The sequence below is a fragment of the Pteropus medius genome, unplaced genomic scaffold, assembly GCF_902729225.1.
Source record: "Pteropus medius unplaced genomic scaffold, Ma_sr-lr_union100, whole genome shotgun sequence".
NCBI classification, from domain to species: domain Eukaryota; kingdom Metazoa; phylum Chordata; class Mammalia; order Chiroptera; family Pteropodidae; genus Pteropus; species Pteropus medius.
In genome coordinates, this window is record NW_024351543.1 from 7259436 (window position 1) to 7282987 (window position 23552).

A 23552-nucleotide genomic window follows, 5' to 3' on the forward strand; every position below is an offset into this window, starting at 1 on the left:
CGCCCGGAGCCTCTGTGCCAGCCGGACGCGGAGAGCCATGGCCTCGCACCTCTGCCCGCCGTCCCCGCTGCTCGTGCGGGTGTCCGAGCCCGGCATCTCGCTACCCCTACACAGGAAGCTGAATGCCTACTTCCAGAGCCGGGACTCGGATGGTGGGGAGTGCACCGTCCGACCTTGGGGCCCCAGCGGCCAGGGTACCTTCCAGGTGCAATTCTTGGAAAAGGAAGGTGAGCCGTGGGCCTGGGTTGCGGGTGAAAAGGCCGTCCCTGCGGCCCAGTCCCGCGGGATTCGGGGCAGACCCAGGGTGAGCTGATCTGAGAGGGCGGGAGAAAGTATGGCAACTCTCTGGTGGGGGACAAGAACCAGGGGCTCGTGCTACCAAGAGACGCAGCCCACAGCAGCGGAGGATAGAGCCCCTCCGTGCCCAGTTGGTGATTTGGTCTGACTGCGCCTTAAAGTTGACGCTATCCGGTATCGTCATCCTGACATATTTCTCAGCTCTCGGAAATATGTCCCTCCCCCCATACGCCTGTCACCCCTTGCCATTAGGTGTTCCACTTGTATATTTTAAATAATTATTCCATTGATTTATTTTGGGGGATGCACACTGTAAAAAAGAATAAAGAAGAAAACTACCTAGAGGTAAACAATGTGAACATTTTCATATATTTCTTCCAGCCTTTTTCTATGAATGTGAGTAAACACATGCGTATATTTACAAATTATGAGTCTGCATATTTATCCCCTGCTTTTTTTTCACTCCATTTTATATAATGAGTATTATTCCACATTATTGAAATGAGAAACTGAGAGTTTCAGAGACATGACTTTTAATGAGAGGACAATGTTCCATTATCAATGAATTTTCATTTCCATAGTAAAAAGCTACCCATTCAAGAGTTCTGAATAGCACCCTCACATCCCCTATCACCATCCCACCACCCCAGGATGCAGGGAGCGGCCCTGACTGAGAGAGTGCTGGGGCAGGGTACAAATGCATGAATAAGAGGGTTATTTGAAATCACGCCCATGTCTATGTGTGTGTTTAATGTCTCCACTAAAGCCAAGGAGAGAGTGTTGAAAAAAGAAAATCACCAAATGTTGGTTGACAACAAACTCGTGACTATTTTCCTGGAGCCCACTAAAAATCCAGTAGAGGAGAATACCAGACCCGGAATATCTTCGTTGACACTGTCACAAGAAGGGATGAGGTCTGGTGAGAAGGATCCAAATGAAAAACATATTCCTAGTGCTGTGGATTCCTGTGTCGAAAAGGTGAGTATTGAAAGAAAGAGCTGGGTATGTGTCTGCAACTTCCTCTCCAGTCACCATACCTTTCATTACTGGTCCAACAACCATTGGCTGAGGACTTGCTATGATCCAGGCACAGTTTTAGGCACTAGGACACACAGAGGTAAATACGACGTGTCTCTGCTGAGAGTGGGGAGGTACATAGGACAATAAGCAAGTAAACAAAAATAAAACAATTTTAGAGAATGATATGTGCCTTAGAGAGTGACAGGGCCAGGGTGAGGACAGGGAAAGAGGAGGTGCTACTTCTGACCAGAAGTCAGAGATTTTTCTAAGGTGACATTTGACCTGAGACTTGAATGATGAGAAGGAACCAGCCATGAAAAGAATCATTTGACGATCAATACCAGCTATCTACTGTGTGCCAGACACTGTCACAGGAGCTGGGGATACAGCCAGGAGCATAGGAAACCCTGCCTTCGGAGACCTTACATTCTAGTGATGGAAGCACACTAATAGTAAAAAACAAAAAACAAAAATCAAAAAACAAACAAACAGAAAAACAGATTTATCCTAAAATGTCTGCCAGTGATAAGTGCTGCAAAGAAGAATAAAGCAGGATAAATGGCAGACAATGACAGGACCACTGCTTTTAATACGTTATCAGGGCAAACCTCTCTAATGAGGTGGCATCTGAATAGAGGCATGAATGAAGTAAGGAAGCTAGCAAAGTGGATTTCTGAGGGAAGAATGCTGTAGGCAGAGGGAAGCACAAGTGCAAAGGCCCCAAGACAGGAGCTTACATCTTGAGCCCCAGGGACTTCAATGAGGGAGGCCAGTGTGGCTGGAGGGCAGTGAGCAAGGGAGAGAATGACAGGAAAGCGGAACCTCTCCAAGAAGAGTCTGGTTTTTGGGGATGAAGGTAAAGATTTTGGATTTTAATTTAAATGTTAGGGGATTATCAGATGGTTTTGAGCCAAGGGAGTGGAGTGATCGGATTTAAATCTTCTAAAGGATCACTTTGGCTGCTGTGTGAACTGAATGTAGGAAGGAGCCAGAGTGGAAGGTCAGAGTGTAATTAAGAGAGGTTGCAGGGGGCCAGGTACAAGATGATAATGGCTTGGACTCTGGATGGTCCTGATGGAGGTGTGAGAAGTGACTGGATTCAGGAAACATGTGGAAGGAAGACCTAGGAGAAAGACGTTACATGCAGAGGAAATGGCATGTGAAAAGTCTTCGAAGAAGGAAAACACATTGGAAATCTTGCTTTTGTATTACAATCCATTTGCCTGTCTTTTTTAGCCTAGTCTGGTGTGCTTGTCATATTTGAGATTCTAAAGGCTAGGGTTTAGAGGGCCCAGCATTAAACGCAGTTTGGTGTTTATTCATTTTTTTTTTCCTTCAGATTTATGGCTACCATCCAGGCTCACAGACTCTTCCATGAGAACCACAGCAGCTTGCCCAGAAAGTCCAAGTGCCTTCCCCTCCATCCCGTCCCCAAAGTCAGAGAGTGGCAGCTCTAGAATCTAGACTTCTTGTTCCACAGAGCTTTTAAAAATGCTCATGCCCAGGCTCTACATTTATATCAGAATCTCTGGAGGTGTGCCTGGGCCTTGGCTTTTTTTCCGCCCCCCTTTTATCTCCCCAGGTGATTCTAATGTGCAGACAGGGCTGGGAACCTTGGAGCTGTAGTGCTACATAGTCTATGAAAAGGATTTGAAAGAAGTCACCTTCTGCTAAGGGTTGTTTCTCTAGTCTCCAGACATTCTCTTGAGGAAAAACTGTGGGCCTGAGAAATTTTATTTGTTCCTTTTAAATTTTCAGATCTTTCTTGCTGTCACAGCTGACTTGAACTGTAACCTGTTCTCTAAAGAGCAGAGGGAACACATAACCACTCTCTGCCCCAATGTCAAAAAATTGGAGAGCTACAATGGAATCGAGAGGATGTGTGGTGACTTTAAAGATATTGAAAAAATATATGGCTTCTTGAATGAGCAACTCCTAAAAAGTGAGCAGAAACATGGATCTTCCCCTTTGAGAACAGAGAGGGAGCCAATCCATCAGCAGGACCAGAACCGCTGTGTTTCTCCCTTTGACCCAAAAACCAGGTCAGAAGAGAAAAGCGACCATTGTGAAGTTCCTTTGCCTTTGTCTGAATACTCCAAATATCCTGAGAAATATCCTGAGAAAATGGACTCAAAAGAGAAAGGACTTGCTGTAAAAATAAAAAGTCAAGAGAGTTCTCCGAATTCAGTCTCTGCAGACTTCACCTCAAGTCACTTAGGTAACCTCAGAGCAGCTCAAGAGTCTTTTATCAGTGAAACTCAGAAGAGCGTGGGCACTCTGCAGCAGGAAAGTGTTGCTTTAGCAGACAGTAAGCAGGCAAATAAAATCAAACAGGAATTGAATCACCAGTTCACAAAGCTCCATATAGAGGAGCATGGAGGAAAATTAACTCTCCACGGGACTCAGGACAACATTTCAGCTGCCAAACATTTTCTTGCCTCCCCGATCTCTGAAAGTCTTGTCAAGGCACCTGTGAAAATATTGAATCTCTGGAGTCCTATGAGACGAATTACGATTACCAATGCTCACTATAAGCTTTTAGAAGCTGAATTACTCCAGGAGATATCAGAGATAGAAAAAAGATACAACGTTCAAAGTAAGATTTTGAGCGAAAGTTGGAAAACTCACATCCTATTTGAACCTAAGGACAAGGAGTTAGATCTGTCTATGCATGCTTATGCAAGTTTCATTGATGCCTATCAATCTGTCTCATGTCAGCTAATGACAGAGTTTCTTTCACTGAAAACTTTGGGCAAGGGAAGAATGCACTTAAGTGGCACCAGCTTCGCTGATGACTTTAATAAGAGGCATCCAGATGTACACTTAGTGCTAAATCAAGAGTCCATGACTTTGATTGGGTTGCCAAATCAACTTGCAAAGGCAAAGCAGTATGTCTTAAAAAGAGAGGGAATGTCCTCATTACCTGGAGAGAAATGGAATGAAGATAATGAAACGCCCATGGACATCGATGTTAATGACTCAGAAATAGCTTCACCAACATTTCGGTCCTCTGCCAGTTCTGGGGCATCAGGATTGGACAAGGAAGAGGACATTTGCGTCATCTGTATGGAGCCCATTAGTAACAAACGAGTGCTATCAAAGTGCAAGCACCAATTCTGCACCCCTTGTATCAACAAAGCCATGACATATAAGCCAGCCTGTCCTGTGTGCCTGACTTCCTATGGTGTCCAGAAAGGGAATCAGCCAGAGGGAACCATGGAAGTCATTTTCGAAAGACAATCACTTCCAGGTTATCAACACTGTGGCTCCATTATGATTAGATATAATATGTTTGGAGGCATACAAACAGTAAGTATTTCTGAGATCCATGGGTTTCTTTCCAGTGTGCTAGGATTACTAGAGCAAAAGAAATTATTCTGTTGCCAATTAGTGGGGTTTTCAAGGACTTATTTCCATGGTCATATGCAAGGGCTTTAAATAGTGATAAAGGTAGCAATGTTTGTGTACAATTCAGATATTTGTGTCTATTAAGGCAAAGAAAGGGTGGGTAGTGATTATATGTTAGGGTTGGGGGGGATTCAGGAAGGTGGATGATATTTTCAGCAGGAATTTGGAGGAGGAGAAATATGAATATTGAGAATATGAGCAAACCTTCAATACTTTTTTTGATTTGCTCTAACTGCAAATGAACACATCTATCTATACAGTAAAATATATACACTGGAATGTTTTCATGTGATATTTTCTTGTCTTCATACAGAAAGACCACCCAAACCCAGGAAAAGAATATAAGGGAATACGGCGAACTGCCTACTTGCCTGACAATAAAGAAGGAAGAGAGGTTTTGACACTGCTTCGTAGAGCCTTTGACCATAAGCTGATTTTCACAGTGGGATATTCTCGAGTTTTAGGAGTTTCAGATGTCATTACATGGAATGATATCCACCACAAAACATCCCGGTCTGGGGGACCTGAAATGTGAGAACCTTTTGAAACAATGAATTTATAGGTCTTAAGATATGGCAATTTGAGGATGTAGATATAAGGAGACTGTTTATAGTAGTGGGATTGGATACAGTATTTTGAAGCATGCTAATCTCAAAGGCAGAAAGGTTGGTTCCCATTACCTTTTACCTTCCCAACTACAAAATATCGTACAGTTACTAAAATTTGCATCAAAAGAGTCTTCAGAATCCAAGATGAATGGTATCTCAGGTGACTTAATTTGGGGTTTGCTGTCTATTTGAAGGGTAGATCCTAGGAATATTATTTACTTTGCCTTCTTTTAAGATCACCCTTTCTTCTATCCTCTCCTCCCATTGGTCCATAGAAATCCTAAATTCACTTGGCTAATAGTACTCTAGAAAAACTCTTATTTAATATTGTGGGAGTTGTATTATAAGCAAAATAATTGTTCTTAATGAAATTCAGAAAGGATACCTTAGACCCTTCATATTCAAAAGGGAACACATTCTGAGACTTTTGCAGATTTTCCAAATTTGAAAATCTTCCTGTGGCAGATACTGTAATACACACACACACACACACACACACACACACACACACACACACGTATGTATATATATATACACATATATATAATAAAAATATATACTATACTGTATTTTTATATATAACATGTATCTATACACATTTCTTCAGTTGAAATATTAACTGCCAATTGATCTTCTTTTATATATGCTATATATAAAAACATAGTATAATATAACTGTATGAGAGCCACTGCTTACTATGAGCTGAAAATAAAAAAGTCTTATTGAAAGGCAGATCCTAGGCAGACAGCTCAGCTCACTCACTAGCTAAATGACTCATATCTGCACACTTATAAGTGATTATAAGTCATCTGCATTTAAGATTGTTTGAGAATGTTTGCAACACAATTTTTATGCCAAGGCTTACTATACAGATTCTTTAAAATCATGTGCGATGAAGCTAAGGGGCTTTTGTTTCTGCAGGTATGGCTACCCTGATCCTAATTATCTGAAACGCGTCAAACAGGAGCTGAAAGATAAAGGAATTAACTAAGAAGACTGCTGGAAGGGCGTCTTGAGCCAAGCTTTCAAAAAGACATGGTCGAAGAAGCTGAGAAAATGCCCATTTAAATCATTATGTAGAAATGCCTTTTAAAAATGTTCATCTCAAAAAGGGGTTCGTGTAAAAGTAAGAATCTGATAGTCTGTTGTTTTCAGAGTGTCACTTGTTATGGAATGTGAAAGCCCCGAAGATCTGTGTGATGTTGCTACAGAGGTGTTGTGCCTCATTCTTTTTTGGGGGGAGAGGGGATGGATGAAATGCTGTGGGTATGAAATCATCTTCTGTGGTCTTCAGTTAAAATACTAACTGCCAATTGATCTTTCTTTTTACTACCATTTCTGGGGTGGTTTTTTAAGTTTTTTGTTGTTGTTGTTGTTGGTTGGTTGGTTGCCCTTTACCCTAAAGTTAAAATCCTGGTACGAGGTGGGGTGGGATGGGGCTTTGATTACAGAAAATTAAGAGACATTTCCTTCCCTCATGGCCAAAAAAGTGGCCAGGAGCAAAGATTGGGCAACCTTTGATAATAGATAGCATAAGGTTATTATTCTTCATGACACAGAGCCAGGTATACAGTTGATGCTTAATAAATTTTTGCTGCCTGACTCAGGTGGCTAATCATCCAGCAGAGGCATTTTTGGCTTCCCAAATCTTTAGCAGAGGTAGGAGTAAGGAAGCCATTTCCGAGGTCCTCACCACTGATTTGGAAAACTGAGTTTCTTACTCTAGAGCACTTGGCCTCTGAATGCTGACCTCTGGACAAGTTTCCAAGCTAGTCCTTGCTCTCCGATGACCCTTGTAATCTGCTATATGGGGTGCACTTGCTACACATTTCTAAACCATTTTTTCCTCTGAATATATTGCACTTTTGAGTATACCCACTTCCAGTTTTAACAGATAATAACCTACCTTTAGTTTCCATAGAGTATCATTTTCTTAGTAACTGTAGCCTCCTAAGTGGACATTTGTCCATTCTTTTACTAAATCTCTCTAAGTCATGTTTTCTCTCATGAAATCTTTCTCCCTGATACTCTCTGGACACAAGAGGCAAGAGTTGAGCCTACTATAAGGAATCTATGACATGTCAAAATTTGCTTTTAAATAGTTCTCCAGCCACAAGAAAGTTAGAGTAGCAAATTATCTGGTCATCCACATCCCAGCTTCTCTCCAAAAATGATGAACGAGATGTCTTTTTCTTTTCCTAAAGATATACATACACACACATATACATTTTTGGTCAGAAGGTAATAGTTAATATTTATTGTGGACTTATTTTGTCCCCTTTATTTGAGCTTTATCTTTGCGTAATTGATACCAGTAGTATCCCCATTTTATAACTGAGCAAACTGATGTGCAGAGAGGAAACTTTAACAAAGGTCACACATTAATAAGTAGAAATGCTGAGATTTGAAAACGATAGTCTGGCTCCAAGGCTTCTGCACTCCAAGGTCATACTGCCTCCCACAGGGAGACTTCTCATCCAAGGAGCAGGCCGAGGAGTTCCCATCGTTCCGCACCTCTCTCAGAAATGGATTCCTGCATGGTGCTCACAGCAGATTTCCTCCAAGGAGATCCTATTTGAAGAACTTTCCTCTGTCCAGAGTTGAGGGAGCTTATTACATTAGATGATATGTCTTTTTTTTTTTTTAATCAGGTTATACATTTAATTTTTAGTGATCATTTATGTCTTTACTGTTATGATTAATTGTTTTGTATCTACTGATCTTTTAGCTAAATTTGCTTCAAAAAAACCCAAAAGTTGGGTCCTCGCTGAGGTCTGGATCCTTGATCACAATGTAGTGTGTGCACAGGCAGCTTAAGGGTATGAGTGGTTCGTGAGCCTTTGCATTGCCGCTTTTGCTCTGTGGAAGGTATCCGTATCTGCTTTAAATAAAGTTATATCCATATTAGGAACAGATTGTGTTCTTTCTCCACTTCTTTTTTCTTCTTTCTTAGGTTAAGATTCTGATGGTTTCCAACAACACATACAGTGTACAGCAAAACTACTATTGACTTCACTTCTACCACTTTCAGCTGTGAAAATCATATTACTATTTTTCCTCCTTAACATATAAAATACTGTGAAGGTAAAAGTAGGCTTCAGGTTTCATCTCTTCTCTCCTAGAGAAAGCATCTGAAATATGCTATCAAACTACACTTGCCCCCTTTCTGCTCCTAGAGTTTCTGTTTCACCTCTCCAACATCAGTGCTGGGTTACCCAGATGGTTCACTGGGCACCAGCAAATCAAGGCACCCTTCTCTCCAAAGAAAAAAGAAAATAGAAAATAATATCAAGATTTTGCTATTTCCATAAAGAAAGTAAGTTTCTGCACCCAATTCCAACATGAGTTTTTTTTCCCATACAACCAAGCGATTCTCTGACACCAGCTGGGTGTCCTATAATACAACTCAATTGTGACACTATCTACCAGGGGATAATGTCAGATTCCACAGTCTAAGGGCTCAGTCCCCACAAGACTGTCCTCCACTTCAGATGCCAAGCACAAGCCCAGGTTTTTACCTGGGTTTCTGTCTGAATGGCTAAAAGTCTGAGGTTCCCATGATCCCTTCCTTGGATTCAATTAATTTGCTAGAGCAACTCCTAGAATTCAGGAAACCAGTTTACTTACTAGATTATCAATGTATTACAAACAGATATAACGGGTACGAGCAGATGGTAGAGGTGCACAGGGCAAGTTATGAGGAAAGAGTGCAGAGCTTCCATGCCCCCCAGGCATGCCACTCTGCCAGCACCTCCCCTTGTTCACCAACCCAGAAGCTCTCTGAACCCTGTCCTTTTGGGTTTTTATGGAGGCTTCATTACATAGGCATTATCGATTAAGTCATTGGCTGTTGGCGACTGAACTCAATTTCCAGCCCCTCTACCTCTCCCAGAGGTTGAGGGGTGGGACTGAAAGTTCCAACTCTCTAATCTTGTGGTTAATCCTCTGGAAACCAACCCCCATCCTTAGTCGCCTCATTAATATAAGCCACCTCAGTAACATAAAAGACATCTTTATCACTCTCAGCTTTCAGGAAATTCCAAGGATCTTAGGAGCTCTGTGCCAGAAACAAGGACAAAGACCAAATATGTATTTCTTAAAAATCACATCACAGATAGCCACTGCCTCACAAAGAGTCTTAAAAAGACACAGCAGGTCACCCAGCAGCGTTATTTACTTGGCGTAGGAGTTGAAAAGACTGAAGAAATCATCTTGTTTAAATGCTCTAATTTGTAAAGGAGAATACTTGGTTTTATTTCCTGGGAAAACAACGGACAACATAAAATATATTACAGTTATAGCACATTAAAACGTAGTCTTAGTGGCACCTTTGGCTTCTCTCTCTTGTCCCACATGTCCATAGTCACCAGTTCTGCCTCCCCTTTTTCATAGTTAGAATTTTCATAGCTCTCTCACCAGAATGATGAAAATACCCACTAAAAACTCTCTCTGTTCCAACTTCTTCCTCCTTCCACTGCAAATTACCTTTTGAAAAAATCAGCTTTGATCTCATCTGTCCTCTGATGATATGTCTTCAGTGACCCCCTGATGCCCAGAGCAGTGCTTCTCAAACTTGATCTTGTGTCAGAGTCAGTTGGAGGGCATGATAAAATGCAGATTGCTGAAACTCATCCCAGAATTTCTGACCCAGTATGTGTGAAGTTGGGTCCAAGAATTTGAATTTCTAAGTTCCCATGTGCTGCTGCTGCTGCTGGCAGTCTGTGGACCCATTTTGTGGACCACTGGCCTAGAAAATAAAATTCAAATTCCACAGCATGGCATCAGGAGCTTCTCATTCTGCTTGCTCACCCCATGTCCTTTCCTCCCCACCAAGCCCCTATGAGCTATTCACACCAGACTGCCAGCTTTTCTATACTTTTATTCTTCTGGCCTTCGCTCTGTGTGTTCTCTCTCTGGAATGCCTCTCCACCTCTTCGAAACCTCCTGCTATAGGAACTTTCCTCCACTCTTGTCACCCAATTATGAATCACTTCTTTCCCTGTGTTCCTGATAATTTGTATATGTCTCTATTAATGCAGATGCGATATCAAAATCCACTTACTCAGCTTTTAGCCTTGGGGTGGTTGGTGCTGGGCACTGGCCTCTATGAACTGCAGCAACCCCATTCCTGTGTCCTCTGTTTACTGGCTGGGTTCAGCAATGGGAGTTACCAGCAAGAGATTAGAGGGTAGGAGGCAGGGCTGTTCCCTCAAATCAGCCATGGTTCCCGTGGAATTGGCTCTCTCCTGTAGCTATGGCCCTGACTAGGCTCAGTGTATGCCCTGCCCTTCAGTCTAGATGATAAGGGGAGAGTGGGGCTGCTTCACCATTTCTTACTGATTTCTCTTTACCCTGAGCCCACACCTAAGTAATTCCTCTATTAAACTGTCTTCAATGACCCGTTTTGAGTGTATCATCTATATTCTGCCAGTACCTTTCATGATACACCAGGTAAATGTGTACTAGTCTTTTTTTTGTTTGTTTCCCTCTTCTTAATTCCATCCTTACCCCAGAGAGAAGGCATCTGTGTCCAATTCAGCTTTGTAATCTTAACACAACGCCAGGCATATCAAGGGCCTTCAATACATATTGGCTGAATTAAATTAAATGTCTTGTCAGACTAGACCTGATTCCAGCCGTGTCTTAGTGTGCATAAAAGGACCCAGCATATTTTTCTGAAGATGAGTGTGTAGGGAAAGTGAGGGTAGGTAGGAATGGGATGCCCAGGAGACAGGGGAGCTAATACTGATTTTTAAAATACATGCCAAGCACTCTACAAATTTTATCTCATTTAATCCTCACAACAATATTGTGAAGCAGTTATGGCTATGCCTATTGTAGATACCATCGATGGACGTTACTCTATGAACTCTAGAGCCCAGGACTTTGGCCCAGAATTTGACTGACAGTAACACCTGTCCCAAAAGGATTTCAGAAATCCTAGGCAGTTCTTGTTTGCTACTTCAAGACTGTAACCTACAGCAAAATCAGTTTTCACAGAAATGAAAGCGAAAGGTCTAGGCACAAGCCTGTTGGGTGGGGCGGGCTGGCAGCGCGAGCAGACCAGTCAGAGTTGAGGATGGCAGCGAATAGCCCCCCGCTGCTGATCTGAGAGGCCTGGGGCTCTGGAGCCCTGACCTCCCCTGAAGAACTGGAACACAAGTTGCAGGTGTACTTCCAGAGCCTGAAGAGATCCGGCGACCGGGAGCGTGAGGTTGACCAGGAGCCGGGCAGCCCGCCTCGCTTCCTGCCGCTCATCTGCCGGGAGGATGGTGAGGGGCGCTAGGGGTAGGGGATAGGAGGGGCGCCAAGGCTGACTCTCCAGGCGCAGGCGCGATTCTCTGCAACACAGGTCTCTCTCTGCGCAGAGACCCCCAAGTGCTTCAGAACCTTCTCTTCTAGGGAGGCGCTTACCACTCTGACTTGTCACGGAAGAGAGTAGAGTGCGGGACGTCTTTTTCCACAGAATGTTTGGGAATTTCCCACTCAATTTTTAAAAGTTTCTTGTAAATTAGAAATATTGGTCTTTTATCTGTGATATAGGTTATGAATATTTCCCTTCAATTCGTCGTTTGTCTTTTGAGTGTGCTTATGGTGGCTTTCCCCCGCCCCCAATCCAAACGTTTTTTACTTTTATGTAGTAAAATTTACTAATTTTTGTTTCATTGCATCTGGACTTTAGTCATGTTTTAAAAGCTTTTCCCAACATTCAGGTAATCGTTGCCCAGCCTTTTTTTCTATATGTAATGCTTTACTTTTTTTTAATTTAAAACTCTGATACATTTGGAGTTTATTCTTGTGTAGGGTATGAGGAATGAATCTAATTTTATTTTATTTTTCCAAATGGGTATCCAGTTGTCTCGACATCCGATTATGTGAATCCATTTAAATCACTATCCGTAGATCTTCTATTTTGTTTCATTAGTTGAATTTATTAAACAGATTACCACTGCCTCAATAACTTGAGATACCACCTTTATCATATACTACTTTCTATGTAGTTTGGCTATTTCTGGAACTTCCAGCCACTTATTTATTCATCTGTTGCAAAGAGACTTTGGTATACATTTTATTATCAGGGCTAGTCCTCCTACAGAGCTCTTCCTTCTCAGTGTTTTCCTAGCTATTCTTATATGCTTTTCTTTCCTTATCGACTTCTGATTTATGAGCAGCATCAAAAAACAAAAACAAAAACAAAAAAAAAACAACAAAAAAACTTAGAATGTTTATTGGCGTTGCATTAAATTTATAAATTAAATTACTGACAGCTGATATCTGAGATGGTGTCGAGATGTTCGAAGCAAGAACAAAGGTGGCCATTTCATTTGTTCAAGTCTACTTGTTCAATTTTTAGAAATTTGCCAATTTACTGCTCTGGGTGAGGAGATAAGCTTATGCTCCATTGTATTTAATTTATCAGCCTGCATTTCTTGAACGTCTGCTATGTGGTAGATATCTTTTTATTTTCATCATTGTTTTAGTGTTTTATGTGTCTCCATTTAAATTACTATCTGTAGATCTTCTATTTTGTTTCATTAGTTGAAAATTTTTCACCTTAATACAAATTAGCTAAATAAATATGAAACTTTTGTTCTACTACTTGTGGAGTAAAGTGAACATTTGTAACCAATCAGGGGTTAATATTATTGTGTTTAGGTGTTCATTATGAGGTATTAATTGCTATCTAATTGTCTTCATAATGAAAACCAATGTTTCCAACAATATTTATTAAATTATGATTCATGTCTTCACTTTTTTATTCCTCTTAATACTTTGTATGTTAAACTTTATGATAGATTAAGGCTTATTTCTGGAATTTCTTTTCTACTTCTTGTCCTATTATCTATTCTTAATTTAGAACTATTAGTTTTATAATTATTACTTAAAGATGTATTTTTAAAATACGACTTTATTTTTTAGAGCAGTTTTAAATATCTAGCAAAATTGAGTGGAAAATACAGAGAGTTCCCATATACCACCTTTATGTTTTAGAGCAGTTTTCAGTTTATAGCAAAATTGGCCCCCTTTCAAGGGTTAAAAACAATGAAAAATGGACGTAAGTCTGTATTCTTTCTATGATGTCTATCAATGTCTACCCATACCCAATCTTCTTGGTAAATAGGCGGCATTTTTGTGTTCTGGTTATTTCTATAGATTGCCCTTTCATTGTGTAGTAACAGAAACATCTTTCTTTTCAGTAACAAGTTGTAGCTTTATTAATTGATGTCAGTGGATGAGCACCATCATTTACTGTCATGTGTGTTAGTTTTATTTTCCTGTGATTTGGTGAGTAACTCCGATTTCACAATCATTTAGCCAAAGAGTTACTATTTTTAAAAATAAGGCAGTGAGGGAAATCTGTTTTCTTCCAAAGTATTTAAAACATCAGAAAATAATATAAAAATCAAAGCCTTTCAAATCTCAAATCAGATATGAAAACTAATACCTTAAGTGTTCTGTCTCCCTAAAAAATTGCTAAATTGGAAGACTTCAGGACAAAAGTAATACTTTTCAGAAGAGTGAATAAAGTGGATGAAATAGAAGTGGATGAAATAGATGACTTTTCAAAAGATCCTTCGAAAGCCTCCGTGTTGGTTGCATTTTATAATATCCAAGACACCATGACAGAGAATAGGCTTTTGGAATCGATCAGTGGCCTGTCAGAAGCCAACGTGGACTTCAGGGTGGAAGTAATGTCCAGTACTAAAGTTGCTGTCATCACTTTTCTCAGAAATATTGGTAAGACAGACAATAGCTTTTAACTGTTTATTTGCAAGTTGTGATTGTATCCTCTTTGAGAGTCCAAGCATCCCACATGGGTCTTCTTTAAGAGTTGTGTTATGTGTTATTTCTAACTTCCAGTGAAAGAATTGAGAGGAAATATATAGTATTATTACTTCTGGTACTACTAATAGGCAACATTTATCAAGTTCTTGCTCTATGCAAGGCACTATGCCAAGTTCTTACTTTACCTCATAACATATAGCACTATGAGATAGGTGCTATTATTGTCTGCATTTTACGGGTGAAGAAATCTGGGCTTAGAGGGAATTAAATGACTTGATCGCAGTCACACGGCTAATAAGTATTTGAGTCAGAATTTCAAATTAGACATTCTGACTTCTGAGTATATTTTCTTAATCATTGTGCATGCGTCTTCAAATTTCCGGTGAGTTTTAATAGTCATAGGACTTTATTTTTGTGATAATTACATGTGCAAATAGAGACCAAGATATAATGAAGTTAGTAGGGGGATGGAGAGGGATTAGATTTAGGAAACAATATTGTATTACAATCATTATTGCTATTATCAGCTTACAACCTGGCTGCACATACTCAATTTCATTTGAAGAGGTAACCGTTGATCCACGTTCCCAAAATAATCTCAAATGGAGGTCACTGATAATGGCAATGTAGGATAGGTGGAAGTTGACATCTGCATTCAGAGTAGTAAAATTTAACTTGTCACCTAGTCATTAATGCTACTGTTGATATTTGGAGAGACTTTTAAAAAAACAGTTTGTTGTGGTTATACTCTGGTAAATGGTTAATGTTTAAGCACATTGAGTGTTTCTGGAGATGACATGTGCAAATTAGGTTGGCTAAGAGCCTCAGTCTGCACTCCAGCCATTAGTGAAGTGAAAAAAAAAAAAAAAATTTGGGAGGCAGAATGTTATAGAGTGCAATACAGAGAGCATTTTATAAATTCTTTTTTTAATCACAGTGCACCATAAAAAATATATATTTTTTATCCTAACCCATACTTTGTATGAAAACAAAAACATACGTTGCAATTTGAAAACAAAGTTTTGTTGCAACATATGCATTTCTTGCTAAGGAACTGATGTACTGTTTTCTATTCTATTTATATATATGCATACACACACACACACACACACATAACAAATTTTTGTTAGGACTTTTAAAATTCATATCACTGACATAGTGATTAGAGGTTGGCTTTCAGCAATGACTTTGACACAAAGGGTTAGCGGGTAGGGATTGCAACTTTATTCCCCACTATCTCTGCCAGCCTGCCTCTTCAAGCCATTCTAAATAAGCATATAATCTGTATTAGCTTTCTATTGTTGCATACCAAATGACCCCAAAACTTAATAGCTTTACATAACAAACATTTATTATCTCATACTTTCTGTGGGTCAGGAATTTTGGAGCAGCTTAACTGGGTGATTCTGGCTCAAGGTCTCTCATGAGGTTGCTATCAACATGTTAGCTGGGGCGACAGTCATCTGAAGGCTTGATCGGGGAAGAGTCTGCTTCTAAGCTCACTCACATGGCTGCTGCCGGAGATGTCATTTGCTTGCCACGAGAGCTTCTCTGTAGGGCTGTTCATGACATGGCAGCTGGCTTTCCCCAGAGTGAGTTATCTGAGGAAGAGAGGGAATGGGGTGGGAGTGAGGGCTGCAGTACTTTCGTAACCCTAGCCTCAGAAGTTGCATAACCTCACTTCTGCCATATACTAGTGGTTATACAAACCAATCTTGATACAATATGGAAGAAGACTATACAAAGTCGTGATTACCAAGAGGTAGGGATCACTGGGCACCATTTTACTTACACAGTCCAAGAAAATATAGCTTCAAGACAAACTCCCTTCATCACCCCCTACTTCTAGCCAGATTGTCACACCTAAGACTTCTATATAGAAATTCGAGAGCACCACTGGCCTTTAGAGTCCCCAAAGTAAATATTTAAATTCTTATAGAATTTACTAGCTGGATAGCAATGACAAAGTTACTTTCTGATCCTCTGTTTCTTCATTTAAAAAGTGGAGATAAAAATCTATCTCACAGGGTCATTGTGAAAGTTAAATTAAATAGGATAATATTTGTAAAATATTTGTGAAACATTTGACGCATAACAGATATTCAATAAATAAAGCTATTACAATTATCAAATTAGAAAAAATTGGAAAGCACAGTTATTAACTTGATCAGAATAGATATGAATGGTGTTTTAGACAGCTATATGTCTCAGCTGATACAAGGATAAGAGCCATTATTAAATGATGTTTAAATAGTTCAGTGTCCTTCATTCTGATATTGTTATCACCTCTGATATAAGAATACTGTAATAAGCTACTTCTACTGGGTAAAATGTATTTGAAAATAGTCTAGCAAATTCAGTTAAGAATAAATGTTCTTCTCCTTAGGACAGTTCTAATTATTTTTTGAAAAATAGCATTATACTAAGCCCAAATATATTTTAGTGCAGTTCTACCTATCAATTCTTGTTCTTCCTTTTAGAATTGTAGAAATAACTCCTTTATAACAGGGGTCCCCAACCCCTGTGTCTGCGGACTGGTACTTGTCTGTGGCTTGTTAGGAACCTGGCCACACAGCAGGAAGTGAGTGAGCTGTGGGCAAGCAAGCAAAGCATCAACTGTATTTGCAGCTGCTCCACAGAGCTAGCATCACCTCATTAGCTCCACCTCATGTCATCAGGCATTAGATTCTCGTAGGAACACTGGTCCCCGGTGCTGAAAAGGTTGGAGACCACTGCTTTATAAGACAGCCCTTCAACTGTTTTAAGAACGACTAGCATATCTTGCTTTCTGCATCCCACCTCACCCATTATCTCTATTTCTGCAAGATTAATATACTTATTTCCTTTTATATATTCTCATGTAATGTGGTGTAGAGTCCTTTTACAGCATTGGTTTCCCTCTTCTGAACATAGTAAGTAATCCCTTTGCAAAGTTTGGCACCTTGAACTAAGCACAATACTCTAGTGGTTGCCTGTTTTCACCAATGAAAAGTAGAATAGGGTTTTCATCATGCACATTCTTGTTGCTATGTTGCTCTTATAGCCCCAAATCTCATCATTATATTTTTTCTAATGAATGGATTTTATTTTTAGAGCACTTTTATGTTTACAGAAAAATTGAGCAGAAAGTAAAGAGAATTCCCCCTTACCCCAGTTTTCTCTAATATTAACGTTTTGCATTATTATAGTATATTCGTTACAACTGATGATAAGTATTGATACATTATTATTAACTAAAGTCCATTACATTGGAGTTCATTTTTTGTGTCATATGGTTCTATATGTTAAGCCAAATGTGTAATGTTCTGTGTCTATAATTACAGTTTCATGCAGAATAATTTCAGTGCCTAAAAATACTCTGTGTTCCACCTATTCATTGCTCCCTCCCTCCTCCAGGCCCTTGGCAGCCACTGATATTTGTACTGTCTCCATAGATTTGCCTTTTTTCAGAATGTCATATAGTTAGAGTCATGCAAAATGTAGCTTTTCAGACTGGCTCCTTCACTTAGCAATAGGCATTCAAATTTCCTCCCTGCCTTTTCGTAGCTTCATAGCTCATTTCTTTTTTATCTCTGAATAATATTCTATTTTTTGGAAGTACTACAATTATTTATCCATTTGCTTATTGAAGGACATCTTGCTTGCTGCCAAATTTTGGTTATTATGAATAAAGCTATATTGCTGCTATAAACATTCATGTGCAGGTTTTCTGTAAATGTTAAGTTTTCAGCTCACTTGGGTAAATATCAAGGAAAGCAAATGCTGGATCATATGGTAAGAGTATATTTAGTTTTGTAAGAATATACTTAGTTTTTTCTCTCAAGGTGGCTGTACCATTTCGCACTCCCCGAGCAATGAATAAGAGTTCTTGTTGCTCCACATCCTTGCCAACATTTAGTGACCGTTTTCCCCCTTCAAACACAGCTACATCACTTTTGCTTTATACTGAGTTTACTGTCAACCAAAATCTCTTAGATGTTTTCACATGATTTCACCACTAAATCACATTCTCTTTCTCTCAAACTTATGCAGTTATTCTTTGGACTTTCATAAGTGCTCTTCCTTTCCTTTGGTGTCTCTCCCAGATGCCCTGGGGTCTCTTTTATTTATTAGGTGCACTTATAATGCTACTGCTGTATGTCTCACTGTGAAGGACTCACAACCTTCTCTAGAGGATTATCTTTGGGAGACTGAATGTCTGGAAACTGGAGGTGCCTGGGAGTTTACATTCATCTCCAAACTAGGATGGCCCATAGACAAAAACTGACTGATATAGAGATATAAGATCCCAGCTCCCTTATCTCAAAGTTAGGACAATACTGTGATGCAATTTATATATTCCAGAGCTCCTTGCAGGATCAGGCAGAAGCTAGACTTAAGCTAAACCACATTCTCTACCTTCATCTCTCACTTTCTACATGTTTCTCCTGAGAGCACAACTTTAATAAATCATAGCACTTGAATCCTTCTCCTAGGCTCTGCTTCTAGAGAATCTGACCTAATTTTATGACCTCTTTTGATTATAGCACATGGTTGGTTTTTAATAATTTTGACTATATAACTATTCCTTTAAAAATGGTGTTGGCAAAAATAAATAAATAAATAAAATGGTGCCGGCTTTACTTCTAATAGTTTGTTTTGAATTGCTCGTGCATTATTGTTTGTATCTATTGAATCTCTAAGGGCCAGATTTTTTCAGAAAAAAAAAAATCACCTCTCCAATATTATAATGAAAGTCAACGGAAAAATCAGATCAAATTTACAAAACTTCACTGCAAAGTAAACATGAATGGAATAGACCTGTTCATTAGGTGAGGATCAGCTCCAGTGCGATCACGAAGGGCACATCTTTCATTGAGCTGCTTGACAGTGGTACCGTTTTAGGTAGACACACCGTATTTCAGTCTCATTAATATCAGGATTTTTTCTGTGCCAAAGATTTATCCGAATGATATCTACATTTTATATTTTATTTTTTGTTTTTTAGTGATGGACACCTACTTGACCAAAAAGCTTTGTCTTCAATGAAAGGCCCATCTCTGTGTTTCCCTATTATGTGTCTTTGGACATAGTCTTGTATAGAAGGGAGAAGCCTGAGAAAGTTGATAGCATCATTCCTGGTGGTGTTGAATCGTCTCATACGGAAGAATCTTGCAGAGAAAGCATTAGCCAATTGGAATGCTAAATTATAAAAGGAGAAGGGCCACTTTAAGATAATATGGCCCCAAGTCAGCTGTAAGGGGCTGGAAGGTAACAGTCAAGTCTGCGGCTACCTAACTCACTCAAGGAAAAACAAAGGTCAATGTCATCAAGACCCGGAGAGAAGATGTTTCTAAAAACTTCTCATATAGTGTCTAAATATTAAGTCACCAAGTTGAATGTGAAGCTAGCAGTATGGGAGGACATAAAAAACATCTTAGAGGATGATAGGATTTTGAGTCAATATGTTCAAGAAGCTGGTTTTAATAATAGGTCATTTATGGGACGTAAAAAAATTATAACACTGTTAAAGACACCAACCTAACATTGAAAAGGAAAAACAAAATTTGACAGAGAATATATCTGGTTCTTTTGGAAGGTTTTCTAGTCTTCACATCAGTGCTTTGAAAGAGTCTAGACCCAAGGAATTTTCAGAGAAAGAGGTCATTGAAAATGCTTTCACCACACGTACCAGACTACATGCAGGAGAGTACAAAGTGAAGAATGAAATTCCTGAGCAAGTGAAAAAAATTGATCAAGAAGCCCATTCCTAGACCCTCTGGAGTTTTCTGTTTGTTACGGAAAGTAGAGTGAAAAATTCTCTAAGACTAGTTTAACCAAAGAAAATTCATATCCTTTTTGGTTAGATAGGACATGGAAAATACGTTTCACTTCATGGGTTATCATTGATCAAATGATAGTTGTTGCCTTGAGCTCTGTGTTGAGAAAGATTCTGAGACTGTATCTGAGTTGATTGAAAGAGTGCTGATATCAGTGAATAATGTCTGTCACAGGTGTGGGGGGGTGATGTGCCATGTTTTTACATTTTTAAGTGTGTGAATACCATCAGGTAGATGGGTTCCTCTTCTATGCAGATCAGATTTAAGTATTGTGTCCTTCATTAGCTAGTAGTTTGACTTTAAGCAAATGGCTTCATGTCTTTGCACACTAGTTTCTTTTTTAGGAGAAATAAATTTCTGTGCTGGATGATGTGAAATGATGCCTTAAATTCTAAAATTCCATGACTGATTACTAGTCAAACAGCAAATGCATTATTGTGGAGAATTCAGGGGTGTGTCTTAGTGTGGATTCTTCCGGAAGAGGACCTGAGACAGATTCAAGTGCAAGTGATCTAAATAGGGAAGTAAAAGACACTGGTAGGGGTGTGTTACCAAATCAGTTACCACTTAATCCCACTGGGGAAACTCAGAGTGCATCTGGGAGGCAAGTTTGCTGGGGTGGTTTACACCAGCTCCTGTCAATCATTGGATGAGGGCTTGGAGGGGAGGGAGGGTGGCTTAATTTACCTGCACTTCCTCTCTGCTACACTGACAAGCAAAGCAACCTTTGGCACTACGTACAGAAAGTCTTCAGGCAAGAAATAGAGTTGGAAATATTACCAGGTTGCCCTTAAATAATAAAAGCCAGGGGATATGGACAGGGTCTGCTAAGCTAAGATTCTTGGAGGGATAAGTAAAAGAGCTCATTGGCATTTGGGTTATTAAATATAATCGATACTCAAACATTGTGAAAATAAATTATTTGCTTTTGAATGTTAGAGTTGGTTATAAGTTGAGTTAAAGAGATCTGTGAAATCTAATAGTTATTTTCTGTTTAAATATCTATGAAGAAAGTCTTCAGATAGCATTGCCTGGTAATATTTTTTACTGTTTTCTTCACAGTCAGGAGACCAAGTCAGCTGGAAAGATGGTCTTTCAAACAGAAATGTTCTAGCCTCAACTCAAACCAAAGAAGGTCTGAACCTCATGTTGATAAGTGGAGATGTTTTATATTTCTGTGTAAGTGGTGCAATTTAGTAAAACTGCAGAGAAACAATGGGGTCTAATTAACTGGTTCTGTGATTTCATATCAGTGATTAAAATCATATAAATTTGAGACGTTAAACCTACCTGAGGTTCATGCAGGGCTATACTTACCATCTGCTACATTCTTCCACGTGTACTCACATGGAGAGATCCAAGTTTAACCACAAACAAGGTTGTACTAATCCACCTCTTTTATTTCTCTATAATTTATCTTGACCTACTCTCAATCCAGTTTTGCTTTCCTGTCCTGTTCCATCAGCATTATGGAAGATATATATATATCACATTATAATATCACCCTTTACAAATACACCCTTTTGCTCCTGCCTGAGCACTTTCTGGGACACAGGCAGAATGAGGAGGAAGAAAGGTTATCAGTGCAGGTGCTAAACGTTTAGCTTGGCTCTGGCCTGCCCCTTTCCTTCTATTGCTTACTTTTCCTTGGAATCACCAGAGAGCTGGAGATGCAGGCCCTTTATTCTGTCTGTAATTGACATCCATGAAACTCGATCCTGGCTGCACATCAGAATCATCTGGGAAACTTTAAAAAATATCGATGCCCAGGCCCCACCACTAGAGATCCCGATTTTATTTGGTCAGGTGTGTGGTCTAGGTGTCAGTAGTTTCTGAAAGCATTCCAGGTGATTCTGATATACAGGTAGGATTGAGAATTACTGAATTGGAGTCTTCTTTAGAATTCTATAGCCCCCACCATTTTACACGTGCTATTTATCTTCAGATGGCACACATTTAAGACTAACGGAAAGAGAATACTTCTGAGAAATTTGGAGACTCTTATGAATTATGAGCTACTGGAAATAGTCTTTGCTTTTGTTGCTACTAATGAGATGGCAGAAAGAAGGCAGTGAGTTTCTCCATGTTCTCTAGAATAAAGAGTCCTTAGACTCCTTTGTCATATGGGTTCAGGACCTTGTACTCAGATCTGCAGGTTGAGAAGTTGAATCTTCTCATTTTATCCAGACTCGACCTAACACTAATCAAACTCGAGAGACTTATTTGTAAAACTGGAATTAGAATTATTTAATTTGCATTGAGAAATGTAATTGCCACAGCTACCAGTAATAATGAGCTCTGTAGCTGACTGTTATGAAATTGATGGTGAATATAATCGGACCAGAAAAGAACTGGATGACCTAAAAGTACAGTAAGTTTCTTTTTTCACTCTAGGAGTAAACGGTGTAGTGTTTACACAGACCAACTCTAAAGCCAGTTCTGGCAGGGTTCAAAGACCACTCTACCATTGACCAGCCACCGAATTTGGTCAACAACTCTCTTATGCCTCAATGTCCTTATTTATAAATATAGATGATGATGATATTAAAGTTGTCATGAGGTTGTAATAATATAATTCATATATAAAGCACTTAGCACCTTCTTGGCACATAGTAAAGATAGAAAATGATAGCTGTTATCATTATCCACTTACGATAGACCACTTTAAATTTTACTACAAATTTTACTACCACTTTAAATTAGTACTACAATCTAATTGAGATAGATAATACTTACCCTTATCTTATAGACAAGGAAACCGAGGTCTTTACATAGTCTGTTGATTATTAAATTCTCTCTGACTCATGTCAGGGTACCTATTCCCACCTTTTGATTATGCTATATAAACTTTGGAATCCTCTTAAACTCTTTCTTCTCTGAATTCCTTTTCCTGTCGAATTAGTTCTCAAGCCTCCTTTTACAACATCTCATGTACCTGCCATTTCAACTTTTGTTTCAGCGCCCCCAAGTCGCCTCTTAGCCTCGCCTCCTTATCTTTAGTCTTTCACTCTCCAGTCTGTCCTCTACATTGCTGTTTAATTCATATTGCAAAAACATTGTTTTATCAGGCGTTTCCTATTGCTTATAGGATAAAGTTTATAAAAATGTGGATTTTCGCAGTCCTCTGTCATCTGGCCCCAAATCTCTTTCCAGCCCTGTCTCTCACTATTGAAACTCCCCTTTAGCTAAATCGGAAGACTCGCTGACCTTTCCCAATTCTGTTTTCTTAGATGTTCAGCCACCTAGAACACCTTACCGCCACCTTTCTACCTGTCCCAGTTATATCCCTTATCATCTTTGTAAAGATTTTACTAAACAGTCCATCTAAATGATGCCTACTTTTTAAAAAAATTTGATAGCAATTAATAATTGTATATTTAACACAGTTTCTTTTGATTATCTTGAACTGATTTAAACATTAAGATTATTTTACTTTTATGTGTTAATATATTGCTTCCCCGAACAGTGTAGGAATCAGTAAGTAGAGTGAGGCCACAAATGAGAATGAGGTGAAAGCGAGCTGGATCTAGTTTCTTTGGAAGACCCGCTCACTCTTGCCCCCGCCGGGAGCTTCTCAGGCCCAGAGATAAGTTTGCGCCAACTACTGGCGGAG

The 23552-nt window shown here is 39.4% G+C and overlaps 2 protein-coding genes across 7 annotated transcripts in view; both read left to right on the forward strand.

Annotated features, from left to right (window-relative positions):
- The first annotated feature begins 1 nt into the window (after window position 1).
- Window positions 2-8246, forward strand: DTX3L (deltex E3 ubiquitin ligase 3L). Its single transcript, XM_039843191.1, has 5 exons — window positions 2-227; window positions 1064-1275; window positions 3076-4626; window positions 5039-5256; window positions 6255-8246. Exons 1-5 carry the CDS (start codon window positions 38-40, stop codon window positions 6322-6324), a joined length of 2241 nt encoding a protein of 746 aa, XP_039699125.1. The 5' UTR covers window positions 2-37; the 3' UTR covers window positions 6325-8246.
- Window positions 8247-11363: 3117 nt separating this feature from the next.
- PARP15 (poly(ADP-ribose) polymerase family member 15) overlaps window positions 11364-23552 on the forward strand; it is a 34270-nt gene continuing 22081 nt past the window's right edge. For 2 of the 6 annotated variants that reach the window (XM_039843192.1, XM_039843193.1), the window contains exons 1-2: window positions 11364-11605; window positions 21002-21118. In XM_039843192.1, the coding sequence (XP_039699126.1) occupies window positions 11603-11605; window positions 21002-21118 (120 nt within the window). In that variant the 5' untranslated portion in view covers window positions 11364-11602. Of the gene's footprint in view, window positions 11606-13820; window positions 14073-19107; window positions 19371-19395; window positions 19419-19698; window positions 20460-20523; window positions 20544-21001; window positions 21119-23552 lie in introns of those variants that run through there. The other 4 variants (XM_039843195.1, XM_039843194.1, XM_039843197.1 and 1 more) reach the window with 4 other exon arrangements.